The sequence below is a fragment of the Perca flavescens genome, chromosome 13, assembly GCF_004354835.1.
Source record: "Perca flavescens isolate YP-PL-M2 chromosome 13, PFLA_1.0, whole genome shotgun sequence".
NCBI classification, from domain to species: Eukaryota; Metazoa; Chordata; class Actinopteri; order Perciformes; family Percidae; genus Perca; species Perca flavescens.
Genome location: NC_041343.1, coordinates 6,396,812 through 6,414,378, shown reverse-complemented (window position 1 = coordinate 6,414,378; position 17,567 = coordinate 6,396,812). Strand labels below are relative to the sequence as shown.

The window sequence follows — 17,567 nt, the reverse complement described above, 5'->3', positions numbered from 1 at the left end:
TCTTCACCCATGATACCCAGGCTTTTCAGTTTATCAGTGTTTTTTGCCCCCAACGGTGCCTTCCAGGCAGTGGTTATGGTTATGGTTATGGTTATGGTTAGGGTTAAAGTTAAGGTTAGGGTTAGGTGCCTCGAAGGCAGCGGTCGCAGCGCTGCCTGGAAGGAGCAGTTGGGGCAAAAACACCATCGAGTGTCTTTTCGTCCAGCTGACCACACCCCTTGGCACCTTCGATGTAGTCTTTGTGCTCCTTCATCACCAACACCAGTGTCTAGACTCCATCGGGGGATATGTTTGGATTTCTCTACCCCTTTAAAACATATATGATGCGATGGAGTCTAATCCTCAAAGACTTTATACATTTCATATTGTGTTATGTAGCTTAAAAATAAATCTTTGCATATCTGCTACGAAGTCTCTCCTGATTGAAATTAAATTATCACAAATACCTGTAGCTTGTATTTTATACCTGTCCTATTCTATTTTAGCTTGTTTTTAATTTTCAATTCTCTGGGCTCATTAATTATTGAATTGTAGCTATTTAAATGTCCATTTAAATGTTAAATGTGTTTCTTTTTGCTCGATTTTTTGTTGTTGTTGATGTTTTAAGGTAGTAAGTCTTTTCAGGAACAGACTAATAGCAGACAAACTAATTGTTGATACATTTCTTAGTCAGTTTTTTTCAAAAGGCCATTTACCAGCATTAAATGACAGTTTATATATATATTTTTTACAAGCACATTTGATCTATTCCATGTTTGCAGTAGTAGCTTTTTTTACTATGTATTAATTATTTATTATGGTATATATTACCTCATAGATGTTTGGCACTGACAAGAACTGCACTTAATTTCGTTGTATCTGTTACAATGACAATCAAGATATTCTGATTCTGAGTATTTTTTTTAAATATGCACTGAGTAAACATTTAGTTAAACTTATCTATTAAAAACCTGCCTTATCAGAACTTATCAGAACCTGCTGCATATATGCCTAAATAAATGTCCTCATTTACCACTTGACAGCCACTAAAAAGAAACTGATTCAACTCTAACATTTTCAAACTTTTAAAGATAACGTTATAACGTTGTGCCACTTGAGGCCGCCAAGTGTAAAGTCATCTAGAATATTTGATATCATGCCAATGTTATGAAATGCTGCCAAGAAAGAGTTATTAGAACAATATGTTTCATAGATTTAACACCAGTAGAAGTTAGCCCACTGGAAAATTGCAGAACACACTTTGACTACAGTTTTTCTGTAACATTTTTCTATGAATGCAATCCATTTAATACTTATGTTAAAGTAAGAACTTTGGAAGAAAACTAATTAGGTTAATTAAAAATGAATGAGACAAGAGTGCTGACTGAGTATTCATGGCTAATCTTTAAGAATGTATTTCTTTTGTTTTGGCTGAGACATGCGTTGACTTACCTCCCTTATGGTGTATTCTGATTGGCAACATCAGCTTCACTATGTAGGTGAATGCTTCTTGGAACTTGTTTTTGGCACACACCACTCACAAACATCATCATACTGGTGAATAACCTACTCCCTAGGCCATCGGATTGGATTACAGATGCAATGTTTTTACTAAAGCTACTTGCAGGGTTGTGATCAGACCAACCTTTAAGACCATTTTCTCCCAGACTAAGATCAGTATATGTCAAAAGTGAAGAATTTGGACATATAACAATATTCCTGTGTGCCACTTGTTTTTATTGTTGCATATGATTTGCTGTGTTTTGCTCTTTTATTCATTATTTGCATGTGTGTTTTTTAAGGATTTTAGCGTTTGCATGTTTAATATGGTTTGCTGTGCCCTTGTTTTTACAATTTACTGCATGTGTAACTTTTATTATGAATGAACTGGTTTAGGCCTACTATGGCAAGACCACGCCCCCACCCTCTGACTGTGATGCAGTGATGAGTGAAGAGAGGTGCGGAGAACTAATCATGGATCACCTGGAGGTGAGGCTGGACGAGAGGACGATCGAGATCTGCGAGGCCGGTGCTGACGCTCTACGGGCGTACAGTAGGATTCGGTGCAGTGAGACGTGTGGTCGACAGCAGAACGGAAACGGAGAAGATGGTCAGAAAGGAATAGTCCCGCGCCACCCCACTACGGGTGAGAGGGACCGAGAGACCGGACAGGGACACAGACGAGGAGGCAGAGGACAGGGAAGCAGATGTTAAGAAATATCAATAAGACGTGTTCCTTATAATTTCTGGATGAAGGAGGAGAGGCTGGGGTCGAATTGAAAGTTAAGCAAAAGGTTTAATGAAACCTCACAATGAAAACAACAGTCAAAACACAAATGTTACACTGCAGCTGACAGCGGACCGATCTCATGCTTCTCCTTGTGGAGTTACAGAAGAACAGTCTTGAATCATTCTCCGGATTACACATTTATTCCCTACACCTGGGTGGTTATTCAAATTAAATCTTTCCCTATTGGTCAGATGTCTCTCAAAAGAAAAGGTGTACGTTCCCAATCAGTGTCTTGAGGCTACACCCGGTCACAGGATCTTACCGAGACGGTGTCAATTGTTTCCAAACTACAGCAATACTCGTTCTTTGTCTTAATCACGTCTGGCTCAACGGGGGATGGCTCTCAAAGTTGTTTAAACAATAAGTCTTCTAGAGCTTCTAACTTTATGCTAAATAACAGACATGACCTAATTAATTCTTTAGAAGATTAGTTTGTGTGAGCCAGACCAATGCTGATTAGGTGTGGTGTGATGAAATCGGTATTGATTCAGTGTTCATTTAACTAAAAGTATATTTTTATCAGACATCACCAATGGTTTAACTTTTTATAACCTAACGCAGGTCACTGGGAAGCAGAGGACACGGAGATGAGCATACGGGCTGAAGCATTGACAGCTGTGACGACCTGAAAGCGCAGACGAACGATTGGTGGTGCAGATTGGGTCGTGTTGGCAGAGGCTGAAGCAGGGGGATGCAGTCACCAAAATGAAGGAATCAACGCCTGTGTATACAGATAAGTAAAGGAAAGTCCTCTAGCTACACGCTCCGAGCGTATGGAAAAAAGAACTGTTGTGTGTTACGCTCGACTAAGAGCTGTCCTTATTCCCTCCCCCAGTGCCTTCAGCGGGAGGATCGTAACGTGGAGTGACTTAAGGGAAGACGAGCCCAGGCTACCGCAGACTGAATTGGCCGACCCTCTCGGGACCTGCGTATTGAACAGACTATGTCACATGTACTTGGACATTGTGGTGGAAGCTCGGACTGACCTCGTCGGACCTCCTTTTTGATTACCTTTTTTATATTTGGAGAACTATTTTTTTTATCTTTTATCTAGATTTAAATAAAGTGTTGTATTTAATATTTTAAGTGGTTTTTGGGGTCCATTTCTATCGGTGGAAACATTGTTGCTGGTATTTAGTTTTAAAATAGGAGTTTCACTACAAGACGAGTGACATATTTCTTGTCTCTCAGAAATGTAAAGTGCATCCTCAGGGTAAGCTGAAGTCAAGATGTTACACTTATAGACTGGATCAACAGTACAATTTCAAGATAATTGCCTGACATTCGTTCTCGGTGTGTTACCATTCTCGCACTCCATTCGCTTTGGGAAACAACAAACTTGGAAATGGCAAGTTTTAAGGAAAATTTGGAACCGATTGATGGGGATCGCTATGAATAAAACACACATGGCAATATCACGTTACTGTATTGGTGAACAGTTAACTTTATTTAATATTATATGTGGCGTTTTCTTTTGCGGGGTGCAAATGTTCTACCTAAAGTTTCTTCCCGAGACTATTTAGCAGAGACGCCGTTGCTGCGTCCGGAGCTTTGCACGCCCAGGACGATTGTGATTGGTTTAAAGAAATGTAAACCACCTAAAGCGTTTACATTCTCCTATCCCAGAATGTACATGTCATCTAGCCAGACCTTACTCCACAGCGCTGTGGAGATAGGTCTGGCAATGCGAGACAATTCCACACACAACAGGGACCATCCATACTAAAGTTCCTCCAGCTTTACTTCCTATGTACCCCGCCAAGTACACAAGCAAGTTGCCGTCATGGTTGACTTGATATCAGACTGAGCAGGTCCAAGTCACACTGTCGAGGGACACATGGGGTCTCAGGAGGGTGTGCAGCACAGCATCACTGTCGTGGATGAAATAAAAGTATACATTTTGTTCAACTTATTGATACATTTGTTTTTTTTTTTTAATCAGGTGTGCTCGCTCGGTCACCTTAAATTCAGGATACTTGGTCTCCTCTATGCTTGGAAGGGTGAAGGAGCAGTCCATTGGCTCGTCTTGATGGGTAATGGAAAACATGCATTTTATTATGAGATAATTTATTGTAATAGTTATTTTCTGAGGCTCTGGCCCTTGAAGCCCTGTATCTTTTTCAGCTTTCTCAATCTCTCTCATGCTGTTTACTTCAAATTCCTACCCTGTCTACTGTACATTATTAAATAGTAACATCAATTGTTGCCTCTCTTTTAGGTGGCAGTAATAAAAAGGAGTCATCCTCAACATTTGTTGTGTTCTGGTTTCAGAATGCTGAAGACAGTTGGAGAACAATTAGATACAAAAGAGGATGTAGGCTATAAAGGATTATTCTTTTTCTTGGCAACTATCAAATTTGTTCCCAAATGATGTACAGATTTTTAAGCATATCATCTCAAACGGCTTGAAAAATAGTGCACATACAGTAGATGCTGTAAATGGGGGATTCCCGCCGGATGCCCCCAGGTTTGGGCTGAGCCCCGAATGTTTACGTCTGGCTCTGCCCCTGCTCGAACCTCCTACTTTACCCCAGTGGAAATATAAATCTTAATGAGGAATATGAGGAATATAAATATGTATTTACAGAGCAATTCTGGGGATTATGAGGAAGAGGGGCCATCCTCTTCCACAGCCCAACTTGGCTTTGTAAGATGTTCAGCATTGGCCCATGACTTTCCTATAGCTCCCTTTGAATCAACTGTACGTGTAATTAGAGAAAAAGATTAAAAAAGCCAATCTAAAAATGGACCACATAAGCTTGCAGATGAAATACTGCACAGAAGTGTATATTACTGCATTTTTTTCAGATTTCTACTGATAAATGTCGATTTGGTTGAGAAGTTGCAAAAGCAATATCATGGCAAACAGGATTGATCTGCATGCAAAATACGAACAAAACATACTTAAAAATGTATTAAAAAAACCTTTATTTGCCAATTCATGGTGGCAATTTCTTTTTACTTTGTCCTATTTGGTTTTTTGAGTACAATCATGTTTAATTCCAGTGACGTGCAAATCTGTGTAGACATGTGCAATGTTAATATTTGAAAATACATTTACGTAACATGCTCCCAAGTTCCACACTTAAACTACATTAAACACAAAAATAAAACAAAAACAACAGTCTGTGTCAAATTAGGTCTATGAAATAAATATACTTAGATAAAATAAAGTTAAATTAAATTTAAAAAAGCAATCGCTGAAATCACCAAAATACCATTTTAAAAAACATAATTTGCTGTTCTCAGGAAGGGCATATATCCAGTATGAACCCATACGTGTGTAAAAATACAATTCTATATTATAAGATATATTATTGCATAGGCATGGACACTTTAACTCGGTTTCCTTCATTCTCATTCAGAGTGGCCACATAAACAGCTTGGCCAGTAAACTGCTCTAGAAGTTAGAGCAGCGCAGGAAGTAGTTGTTATTCAGCAACCGGAACAACCTCCCGGTGCTCAGGCTGTACTCAAACATGTACGGTCCGCTGTAGATGTAAGTATAACCTGTAGAACAGAGACTCAATGTTAGTTCATGTACAACCCCAAATCAGAAAAAGTTGGGACAGTATGGAAAACACAAAAAAAGAAAGTAATTTCTAAATGTACTTTGACTTGTATTTCATTGCAGACAATACAACAGCACATAATTTAATGTGTTCCTCATGATTTTTATGGTTTTATTTTTCAAAAAGCAAAATTTCTATTTTGGTTCTTGCAACACATTTCAAAAAAAGTTGGAACAGTAAAGCATTTACCACTTTGTAACGTTTCCATTGCTTTTCACAACACTTAAAAAGACGTTTAGGGACTGAAGACACCAAGTGATGAAGTGTTTCAGGTGTAATTTTGTCCCATTCTTGCTGCAATCAAGTCTTAAGGTGGGCAACGGTACGGGGTCTTCGTTGTCGCATTTTGTGCTTCAAAATGCGCCACACATTCTCTATTGGAGACAGGTTGGGACTGCAGGCAGGCCAGTCAAGTACCCGTATCCTCTTCCTCTGCAGCCAGGACTTTGTAATGTGTGCAGAATGTGGTTTTGAATTATCTTGTTGAAATATGCATGGACGTCCCTGGAAAAGATGTCTTCTTGAAGGCAGCATATTGTGCTCCAAAATCTCTGTGTACTTTTCAGCATTAATGGTGCCATCACAGAAGTGCAAGTTACCTTTGCCAAGGGCACTGACACAACCCCATACCATGACAGACCCTGGCTTTTGGACTTGTTGCTGGTAACAGTCTGGATGATCCTTTTCTTCTTTGGTCCGGAGCACACGGCGTCCATTTCTCCCAAAAAATACTTGAAATACTGATTCATCAGACCACAGTACACGTTTCCACTGTGTGATGGTCCGTCCCAGACGCCTCCGAGCCAAGAGAAGTCGACGGCGCTTCTGGACACTGTTAACATAGGGCTTCCTTTTGGCACAGTACAGTTTTAACTGGCATTTGTGGATGTAACTACGTATTGTGGTACTTTACAAAGGTTTGCCAAAGTAGTCCTGAGCCCATGTGGGGATATCGCATAAATGAATGACGATTCTTGATGCAGGGCTGCCTGAGGGATCGGAGATCACGGTTGTTCAACAGGCTTGCGCCCTTGTCCTTTACGCACTGAAATTCCTCCACATTCCTTGTATCTTTTAATTATGTTATGCACTGTTGAAGGTGAAATAAGCAAATGTCTTCCTATCTTTCTTTGAGGAACATTGTTTTGAAACATTTCAATAATTTTCTCACGTATTTGTTGGCAAACTGGCGATCCTCGGCCCGTCTTTGCTCCTAAAGGACTAGACCGTTCCTGGATGCTGCTTTTGTACCAAATCATAATTACAATCACCTGTTGACATCACCTGTTTCAAATCACATCATTATTTAACCAATTTACCTGATTACTAGCCCTAAATTGCTCCTGTCCCAACCTTTTTTGGAATGTGTTGCAAGTCTGAATGATAGGAAAGGATGTATATTTACAAATGAAATTAAGTTGACCAGACAAAACATGAAATATTTTGTGTTCACATTGTCTGTAATGAAATACAAGTCAAAGTACATTTAGAAATAACTACTTTCTTTTTTTATTTGTGTTTTCCATACTGTCCCAACTTTTTCTGATTTGGGGTTGTACAAAAAATTCTCATTTCAGTTGTTTTGACTTTGAATTCTCCGGTCAGCTTTGAATGCTACTCACTTCTGTACTGGAAAGCTGCAGTCACCTCGCCGGTCAGGCCGGAGAATGTCTGATCCACTCGCTTGGGGAATCCCTGGTCCATGGTCTTCTTGGCCTCATCATAACTGAGGAAAGAGACAATTAGACTGATTAAAAATTTGTAAACCGTCTTGAAAAACATCATCACACCTACGTCACCTGAATTCATTTCACATCATTTGAACGCACCTGTAGTAAGAGCTGCCTACAAAGAACAGAGTCTTGGCAGATTCCACGTCATAGAGGGCCGCATTGATTTTCTTCACTCTTTTGGGCAGACCAAAACTGGAAATTGATTTAGGATAGCCTCTCACAAGATCATAGCCACTGAAAGCCCACACTCTCCGACCTGTATTGATATCAGAAAAAAATACTTGTTAATATAGGCATGTACATAAGATACATAAGGTAGTCTTGACAATATTGTCAGATTAGGAACCTCAGGTAGATAAGGAGAACACATACCTTTAAAGAGAAGGACTCTGTCTGACTGTTGGCTTTCATAAGCAGCGTCAATGTGGGTGGGGGCTTCGGGCCAGAAGTTTGTGATGAGAGTTTGCTGAGGTGTATTGCTCTGAGGGTAGCTCCGCCAGAAGAAGCTGAGAACACACAAGAACATCAAGTAGTTTATAATTCATATTGTGTGCAGAGAAAACACTCTTAATGGACTTCAGCATTCAGATTTGTTTTTCTACTGTATGTCTGAATTACCTGTCCTTGAAGAAGAGCATCTCTCCTCGCAGGGTGGCGACAGCATCCAGGACCAGGGTTGAATCACAGGCATCAGGGGTGGTGGGGGGCTCAGGTTTATCTATATCTCCATCCGTATCAGGGTTTGGACCTGGAGGTTAAATAAAATCAGAATCTCATTACAACAATAACATAAAACCAAGTGTTATCAAGTGCTATGTGTACAACAGGCTGTTCTTTTGAACCATTTGTGCATACAGCTATGGAAAGTAATGCACTGTAATTTGTATGTATTCCATGTATTTATTACTGTATGCACCATGTTGAGTGCTGCTGTATAAGACCGCTCTGGTGAGACTTTCACCCAGGAAACGTGTGTTCATGTCCCTGGAGTACTACTTAAGGGGACAGGTGTTTAAACCAAAACCACAGTCTTTTTTTCTAATCTGAACTAATTGTTCTGGTGCCGGAACTTAACTGACGTTAACATTTTGTCGGCTAAACTGGGGCTGTTGCAGTACACTGTTCCCTGTACCCGGCTTACAGTAACCTTTATGCAGATAAACTTAACTGGCCGCTAAACTTAATCGTCACATGACCAGCCAGCAGTCGTAATTTCGTAGGATATCAAACGAATTGGTGTGCATACATTTTCATAGGATATGATACAAACCAGTTAATGAGAATGCGTTGCAAACAGGCATGGATGATCCAGCCAGTTAGTACTAACCATAGAGAGACTGGATGCCGTTGACATCATCCCGTGGCAGAACAAAGGTGTCTGGGTTATTGTATGAGTACCAAGGGTACATGAGAGCACCAGGATCATAAGAGTGAGACAAGCCCAGGGAGTGGCCAAACTCATGGGCAGCCACCAGGAAGAGGATGTAGCCTACAGCAGTAAACACAGAAGTACAGGTTGGTTACAGTTCCTCTCCATGATTATAGCATGTCAAAACATTCACTGACAGTAGCAGTTAGTGAGTAAAAGAGAACAAACTGACCGGTATTTGAGCTGAAAGTGAAGGACTCATCCTCATCAAAATGAACATCTCCTCCAGTGCCAGGGCCTGGGGGGAAGGCATGGGCAAGAAATACACCAGGGCCATCAAAGGGGTACGAATCACCATGTTCTGTTGACAAGAAATCATACTCATGTCAGGTTTTCCAAACCTAATAGAGCTGCAAGCCATGAATTAGTGTAAAAAACCGCAAATCAGAACAGGGTTTTTAAAACGCATCTTAGAGCTATTATTGATCAGCTGCTAAATGTGATACAAGACACAGCAAACACATGTAGTTACAGCAGAGATGCTTTATGGGACATCACAACCAATAACCTGAGCACAGAGAGAGTATATAACTGGGAAAGATATAGGAAAAGTTATTGAGCACTCACCTTGAGGGACAAAGGAGATCATGATGTCAGCGGTGCCATTGTCAATTCTTGTGAATCTCAGAGGAGTGACTTTGGCCCAAACCTGCAGCGCTTTCTCTACGGAGTCATCTACCTCTGGCGCAGACATGTCAGGTGTGTAGTTCACTATCCTGTAGGACAGAAAAATATACTTAAATAATTAACGACATGACATTCCTACATTAAGTGTCTCTCACACATTTTCTCTTCAGATTAGTCACCTGTAGGTAAGGCTGTTTTTCTCCCACTTGAGGTTTTTTCCAAACGTGGAGAAACTGGCAATGTTGGTGTCTGGGACGCCACAGCGGGGCTTCTTCATCATCGTCATGGTGTCATCATCCAGAGTCCCGGCGATCTGGAGGCCAAAGAATCTCTGCATCTCACTCAGCTTACTGCTCACCGCGCTGACCCCCCGTCTGCCAGTTGGACCTTTCTCCTCAGTTAGGTTGAAGAATCTTTTCAGGTAGCTCTGTAAAAGAAGATGAGAACACTTACTGGTCAGTAATGATCTTCAGAACATGTTGAAAAACAATAGTTCCCCCCAATGCACATCTTGAACACATCCTAAATGCAAAATAGTAAGAGTGCATGCAAGACGAAGTAAACATACATACCTCTGCATCATGTTCATCTTGCTCAGTGACTTGTGATACAGGCACGCAGTAAACTGCCACCGCCAGGCTCAGGATGATACACAGACTGCAAGACCTCATGCTTCCTCTTTGAATGCCACTTGTGTTTCTGTGCTGGAAGTCAGCTGTTATATAGGCTGAGGAGTGGACATATTGGGGAGTGGGTGTGTTGAGCAACTACCTTCCTGTGTGAGTGACTCAAGACGTTTTCCATGTAAAGATGACAGGGGAAGATTGCTGTGATTTCTCAGCTACCCCACTAAAAAAATCCCCAAATCAAGACTTCATTTATGATGACACAATGTGATGCCCATACCAAAAACAACCGATCTTAAAATCAAATATTTTAGGTACAAACTGCATAAATAAAAAAATAATTGAATATAGTCTCCGGGCAGTTTAACAGGAGGAGCTGGCCAAAGTACCACGTTTGCTGATTTTATTGCGTGTTGGTAAAGCTTATATTTTGAGTGATATTCTATATTCTAGGTCTTTAATCACAAACTTCTTCTTCAACCCTCGGGATAGCGTTGCTGCTGAAAAGACAGTGACGTGTTTTGTGAGAAAACACTGACAAGCTGCATCATTTCATGAACAATGACAATGTGATGGAGTATTTGTATAAGCCAAAGATTGCTTATTATGTCTGATATTACATTACATGTCATTTAGCTGATGCTTTTCTCCAAAGCAACTTACAATTGCTATATGTGCTATATATGTCAGAGGTCGCACGCCTCTGGAGCAACTAGGGGTTAAGTGTCTTGCTCAGGGACACATTGGTTGATGTATCGCAGTGTGACTTGAACCTGGATCTCCCACACCAAAGGCACATGTCATATCCACTGCGCCATCACCCCTGCAGCAATAAGGTTAATAGCTGTTAGTCAATATGTATAACTTCAGATAGATCATAGTTTTTATAATTACATTAAGGTCAATTTGTTCTGTGACATACTGTCAGGGGCTGTAACGCATCCAAAGGACCTAACTGTTTTACAAGTGAGAGAAGTTTCCTTATGTCAACTAGATTATTTGCTTCATAACGTCTGTAAAATCAATTTTAATACGTAGTTATGCATCCGTTTATGTAAGAGTTGTACATTATTGTTGGGTGGAAAACTACATTGCAGTTGTTTCCTAAGGCTGGACACTGGGAGCAGCAGTACCGTCTTCTTGGTTGTGCAATTTATGTCTCCAGGTAATCGACACAGTAAACTGATGAAAAAAAGGATGAAAGCATTGCAATAGATAAGCAAAATCGAAGGCATTTTAAATATATCGTTGCTGTCGGGTAAAAACCTTGAATGTCCAAAACTGTTTTTAGGAAATGAAGAAAATAGGCCAATTTAACATTTGAATGAGCCATTTCCTTTATACGACAGACGAAATCTCATCACTGTTTATTTGGAAAACCCACATACAGAGTAAATGGTGACCAACACTGATTCATGATTTTTTTTTTTATTAAACGACCAAATATGGAGATACAAGGTTTCTGCCTCACAACGATATACATTTATAATTTTTAATGCTGCAAAATGTTAATCTTAATGTGACCAATTGATGTCTGCGCTGCATATTTAAAAAAAAACATTGTAAAATCTACTTCTCCGTTTCAAAAGTGGATTATTGAATTGTCAGTGTGACATGAGTATCTATTTCCGGGATTATCATTAAATTCCTATTACACTGTATTACATGCTTTAAGTTATCACTTTTTACCAACCCCTCCATTATTCATCAGTGAGCAGGATATTATTCATGTCATTACTGAAGGATTTAGATCACACTCCCACACAAACAGGATTCTCTGGCCACTTGGCAGCATTACATATATCTGAGATAAATTAGCATATTTGGTTCCAAAGAGCATAGACCACAAACCTACACTGGAATTGTATTTCAAAGTACGGAACATGTTTTATTGTAATTATTTCTGAATATACATGGACCTAATTCATGCATTACATTCACAAACTCACAGAAGGTTAAGTCAGGCTTCATGAAATGTGTGATGTACCAGAAAAAAAAGTTAGGTGTTAAACTGTTACAGCCAGCAACCAAAAGTCATGTCATGCTATCAATTATAACAACAACAAATTCACTGGTTTTGTCTTGGATAAGACACCTTCATTATGTGAATGAACCACACCTGCTGTTTCCTGAGGTACATTTTCAGCTGTTGGTGGTACTGTAAATCTGTTGAAACCCAAACCCCTCAGAGACACTTCTTCCCACTTTTTAAAAGTAAAATCCAAATTTTAAATGCAATGACAATAAAGGCATTCATTCATTCATTCATTCATTCATCTAAAATACAAACCGGGAGAGTGCCGCCTGGTGGCACTTTAACAACGTCGTAGTAAATGAATTAAAATAGTAAGAAACTAAACCAAGGCAAAACAGCAGCTGACAACCTACAAGTCAGAAAACATTTACATGTTAAAAACAGGTTTAATGGGGCGGCCTCTAGCTCACCCAGTAAGAGCGTGCGCCCCATGTAGGCTGAGTCCTTTGCAGCAGCCTGGGTTCGAGTCCGACCTGCGGCCCTTTGCTGCGTGTCGTCCCCCATCCCTCTCCCACCTTTCCTGTCAATCTACTGTTAAATAAAGGGAACCCGCCCCGCCCCCCCATAAAATCTTAAAACAAAAAAAACAGGTTTAATAACATTTACTTTCAGTAGTCATCACTTGCTGCTTGGTTATTCCTACCTTATACTATAAACTCAGTAGACCAAGAAATATATCACACCACTCCAGAGGCCTGTACTACGAAGCAAGATTTGGCATTAACGAGGTAACTTCAGGTTCAACTCAGGGTTTTCTGTATCAAAGAAAGAAAGAACGAAAGAAAAAGAGAGAGAATTATGTTTTTATATATTTTATTTGCTCTCACGATCGCTTCCCCTGCCAGGGTTGCAACTGAAATAATAGGCTAAAGCAACGACAGTTTATGGAAAGCACAAGTGTAATTATGGTCAGATCTTGCGCCTGCGATATTGATAAGCATTGTGATTTACGCATCTACATCTGGTATGCTTTTGCCAGCTTTCCTCCAGTTTTAGGAAGCAGTGACTGTATTGCATTTTCCCTGTAAAACCGTGTCTGTGTTCATATTTATGTAGAATTATAATTTGCTCTTCTTATATAAAACATGCGGCTCTGGCAGATGTTTGCGATTGGTCGTGCTGTGCAAAGACCACCTCTTTTATGTGAACACGCGCGCCGCTGGATTAGGAAACCCTGGGCTGATAGAACTAGTTGATAACCACCGTCGTGACACAGGTTATGTGGGACCGAGGTTGTTAGGGTTAGTGAAGCCGATTAACTGAAAGAAATATTGTGCTAATATGTTTTGCAATCAATGCAACTACTTTGTTAAATCAGTCCTGCTTTATCCACAGCCAGGATTAGAATGTAAAAATCACTGAAAAAACATATGAATAAGGTTTTAGAAACGTGTAAAATGTGTATCATATGCGTAGACAAGAGGTAAGTTTCTTATATGTGAAAACGTATTTTGCCATGAACTTTATTCTGATTCATTTTCATTTCAGAGAAAGAAAAAAAGTCAAAAGAAGCTATAAACACATCACAATAGGTTAATGAATGTAGCGTATACAATGAAGCTCAGCGTAAGTTCTTTCAGGAAGACTTCAATAACGTTATCACATCTCTCCTAATTGATCAGCTGTTTTCTAGGCATTCACTTTTCAATTAAACCAATCAGATTCAGCCATGTATTTCACAAGCCAATCACAGCATGACATCCCTGCTTTAAATATGTTCTTTCCCCTGCAGTTGTCAGCTGTCATTTCAGGAATAGAGTGTGACCCACCTCCTCCCCTTCAACCCCCAGTCTTCTTCACCCATGATACCCAGGCTTTTCAGTTTATCAGTGTTTTTTGCCCCCAACGGTGCCTTCCAGGCAGTGGTTATGGTTATGGTTATGGTTATGGTTAGGGTTAAAGTTAAGGTTAGGGTTAGGTGCCTCGAAGGCAGCGGTCGCAGCGCTGCCTGGAAGGAGCAGTTGGGGGCAAAAAACACCATCGAGTGTCTTTTCGTCCAGCTGACCACACCCCTTGGCACCTTCGATGTAGTCTTTGTGCTCCTTCATCACCAACACCAGTGTCTAGACTCCATCGGGGGATATGTTTGGATTTCTCTACCCCTTTAAAACATATATGATGCGATGGAGTCTAATCCTCAAAGACTTTATACATTTCATATTGTGTTATGTAGCTTAAAAATAAATCTTTGCATATCTGCTACGAAGTCTCTCCTGATTGAAATTAAATTATCACAAATACCTGTAGCTTGTATTTTATACCTGTCCTATTCTATTTTAGCTTGTTTTTAATTTTCAATTCTCTGGGCTCATTAATTATTGAATTGTAGCTATTTAAATGTCCATTTAAATGTTAAATGTGTTTTTTTTTGCTCGATTTTTGTTGTTGTTGATGTTTTAAGGTAGTAAGTCTTTTCAGGAACAGACTAATAGCAGACAAACTAATTGTTGATACATTTCTTAGTCAGTTTTTTTCAAAAGGCCATTTACCAGCATTAAATGACAGTTTATATATATATTTTTTACAAGCACATTTGATCTATTCCATGTTTGCAGTAGTAGCTTTTTTTACTATGTATTAATTATTTATTATGGTATATATTACCTCATAGATGTTTGGCACTGACAAGAACTGCACTTAATTTCGTTGTATCTGTTACAATGACAATCAAGATATTCTGATTCTGAGTATTTTTTTTAAATATGCACTGAGTAAACATTTAGTTAAACTTATCTATTAAAAACCTGCCTTATCAGAACTTATCAGAACCTGCTGCATATATGCCTAAATAAATGTCCTCATTTACCACTTGACAGCCACTAAAAAGAAACTGATTCAACTCTAACATTTTCAAACTTTTAAAGATAACGTTATAACGTTGTGCCACTTGAGGCCGCCAAGTGTAAAGTCATCTAGAATATTTGATATCATGCCAATGTTATGAAATGCTGCCAAGAAAGAGTTATTAGAACAATATGTTTCATAGATTTAACACCAGTAGAAGTTAGCCCACTGGAAAATTGCAGAACACACTTTGACTACAGTTTTTTCTGTAACATTTTTCTATGAATGCAATCCATTTAATACTTATGTTAAAGTAAGAACTTTGGAAGAAAACTAATTAGGTTAATTAAAAATGAATGAGACAAGAGTGCTGACTGAGTATTCATGGCTAATCTTTAAGAATGTATTTCTTTTGTTTTGGCTGAGACATGCGTTGACTTACCTCCCTTATGGTGTATTCTGATTGGCAACATCAGCTTCACTATGTAGGTGAATGCTTCTTGGAACTTGTTTTTGGCACACACCACTCACAAACATCATCATACTGGTGAATAACCTACTCCCTAGGCCATCGGATTGGATTACAGATGCAATGTTTTTACTAAAGCTACTTGCAGGGTTGTGATCAGACCAACCTTTAAGACCATTTTCTCCCAGACTAAGATCAGTATATGTCAAAAGTGAAGAATTTGGACATATAACAATATTCCTGTGTGCCACTTGTTTTTATTGTTGCATATGATTTGCTGTGTTTTGCTCTTTTATTCATTATTTGCATGTGTGTTTTTAAGGATTTTAGCGTTTGCATGTTTTAATATGGTTTGCTGTGCCCTTGTTTTTACAATTTACTGCATGTGTAACTTTTATTATGAATGAACTGGTTTAGGCCTACTATGGCAAGACCACGCCCCCACCCTCTGACTGTGATGCAGTGATGAGTGAAGAGAGGTGCGGAGAACTAATCATGGATCACCTGGAGGTGAGGCTGGACGAGAGGACGATCGAGATCTGCGAGGCCGGTGCTGACGCTCTACGGGCGTACAGTAGGATTCGGTGCAGTGAGACGTGTGGTCGACAGCAGAACGGAAACGGAGAAGATGGTCAGAAAGGAATAGTCCCGCGCCACCCCCACTACGGAGTGAGAGGGACCGAGAGACCGGACAGGGACACAGACGAGGAGGCAGAGGACAGGGAAGCAGATGTTAAGAAATATCAATAAGACGTGTTCCTTATAATTTCTGGATGAAGGAGGAGAGGCTGGGGTCGAATTGAAAGTTAAGCAAAAGGTTTAATGAAACCTCACAATGAAAACAACAGTCAAAACACAAATGTTACACTGCAGCTGACAGCGGACCGATCTCATGCTTCTCCTTGTGGAGTTACAGAAGAACAGTCTTGAATCATTCTCCGGATTACACATTTATTCCCTACACCTGGGTGGTTATTCAAATTAAATCTTTCCCTATTGGTCAGATGTCTCTCAAAAGAAAAGGTGTACGTTCCCAATCAGTGTCTTGAGGCTACACCCGGTCACAGGATCTTACCGAGACGGTGTCAATTGTTTCCAAACTACAGCAATACTCGTTCTTTGTCTTAATCACGTCTGGCTCAACGGGGGATGGCTCTCAAAGTTGTTTAAACAATAAGTCTTCTAGAGCTTCTAACTTTATGCTAAATAACAGACATGACCTAATTAATTCTTTAGAAGATTAGTTTGTGTGAGCCAGACCAATGCTGATTAGGTGTGGTGTGATGAAATCGGTATTGATTCAGTGTTCATTTAACTAAAAGTATATTTTTATCAGACATCACCAATGGTTTAACTTTTTATAACCTAACGCAGGTCACTGGGAAGCAGAGGACACGGAGATGAGCATACGGGCTGAAGCATTGACAGCTGTGACGACCTGAAAGCGCAGACGAACGATTGGTGGTGCAGATTGGGTCGTGTTGGCAGAGGCTGAAGCAGGGGATGCAGTCACCAAAATGAAGGAATCAACGCCTGTGTATACAGATAAGTAAAGGAAAGTCCTCTAGCTACACGCTCCGAGCGTATGGAAAAAAACTGTTGTGTGTTACGCTCGACTAAGAGCTGTCCTTATTCCCTCCCCCAGTGCCTTCAGCGGGAGGATCGTAACGTGGAGTGACTTAAGGGAAGACGAGCCCAGGCTACCGCAGACTGAATTGGCCGACCCTCTCGGGACCTGCGTATTGAACAGACTATGTCACATGTACTTGGACATTGTGGTGGAAGCTCGGACTGACCTCGTCGGACCTCCTTTTTGATTACCTTTTTATATTTGGAGAACTATTTTTTTTTATCTTTTATCTAGATTTAAATAAAGTGTTGTATTTAATATTTTAAGTGGTTTTTGGGGTCCATTTCTATCGGTGGAAACATTGTTGCTGGTATTTAGTTTTAAAATAGGGTTTCACTACAAGACGAGTGACATATTTCTTGTCTCTCAGAAATGTAAAGTGCATCCTCAGGG

The 17,567-nt window shown here is 39.9% G+C and overlaps 1 protein-coding gene across 1 annotated transcript; it reads right to left on the bottom strand.

Moving 5' to 3' along the window:
• Positions 1 to 5,261: 5,261 nt before the first annotated feature.
• Positions 5,262 to 10,460, bottom strand: LOC114566802 (collagenase 3). Its single transcript, XM_028595559.1, has 10 exons — positions 10,203 to 10,460; positions 9,810 to 10,057; positions 9,571 to 9,719; positions 9,176 to 9,304; positions 8,902 to 9,063; positions 8,193 to 8,322; positions 7,947 to 8,080; positions 7,671 to 7,830; positions 7,464 to 7,567; positions 5,262 to 5,779 (listed from the first exon to the last, which is right to left on the bottom strand). Exons 1-10 carry the CDS (start codon positions 10,299 to 10,301, stop codon positions 5,670 to 5,672), a joined length of 1,425 nt encoding a protein of 474 aa, XP_028451360.1. The 5' UTR covers positions 10,302 to 10,460; the 3' UTR covers positions 5,262 to 5,669.
• Positions 10,461 to 17,567: the final 7,107 nt, after the last annotated feature.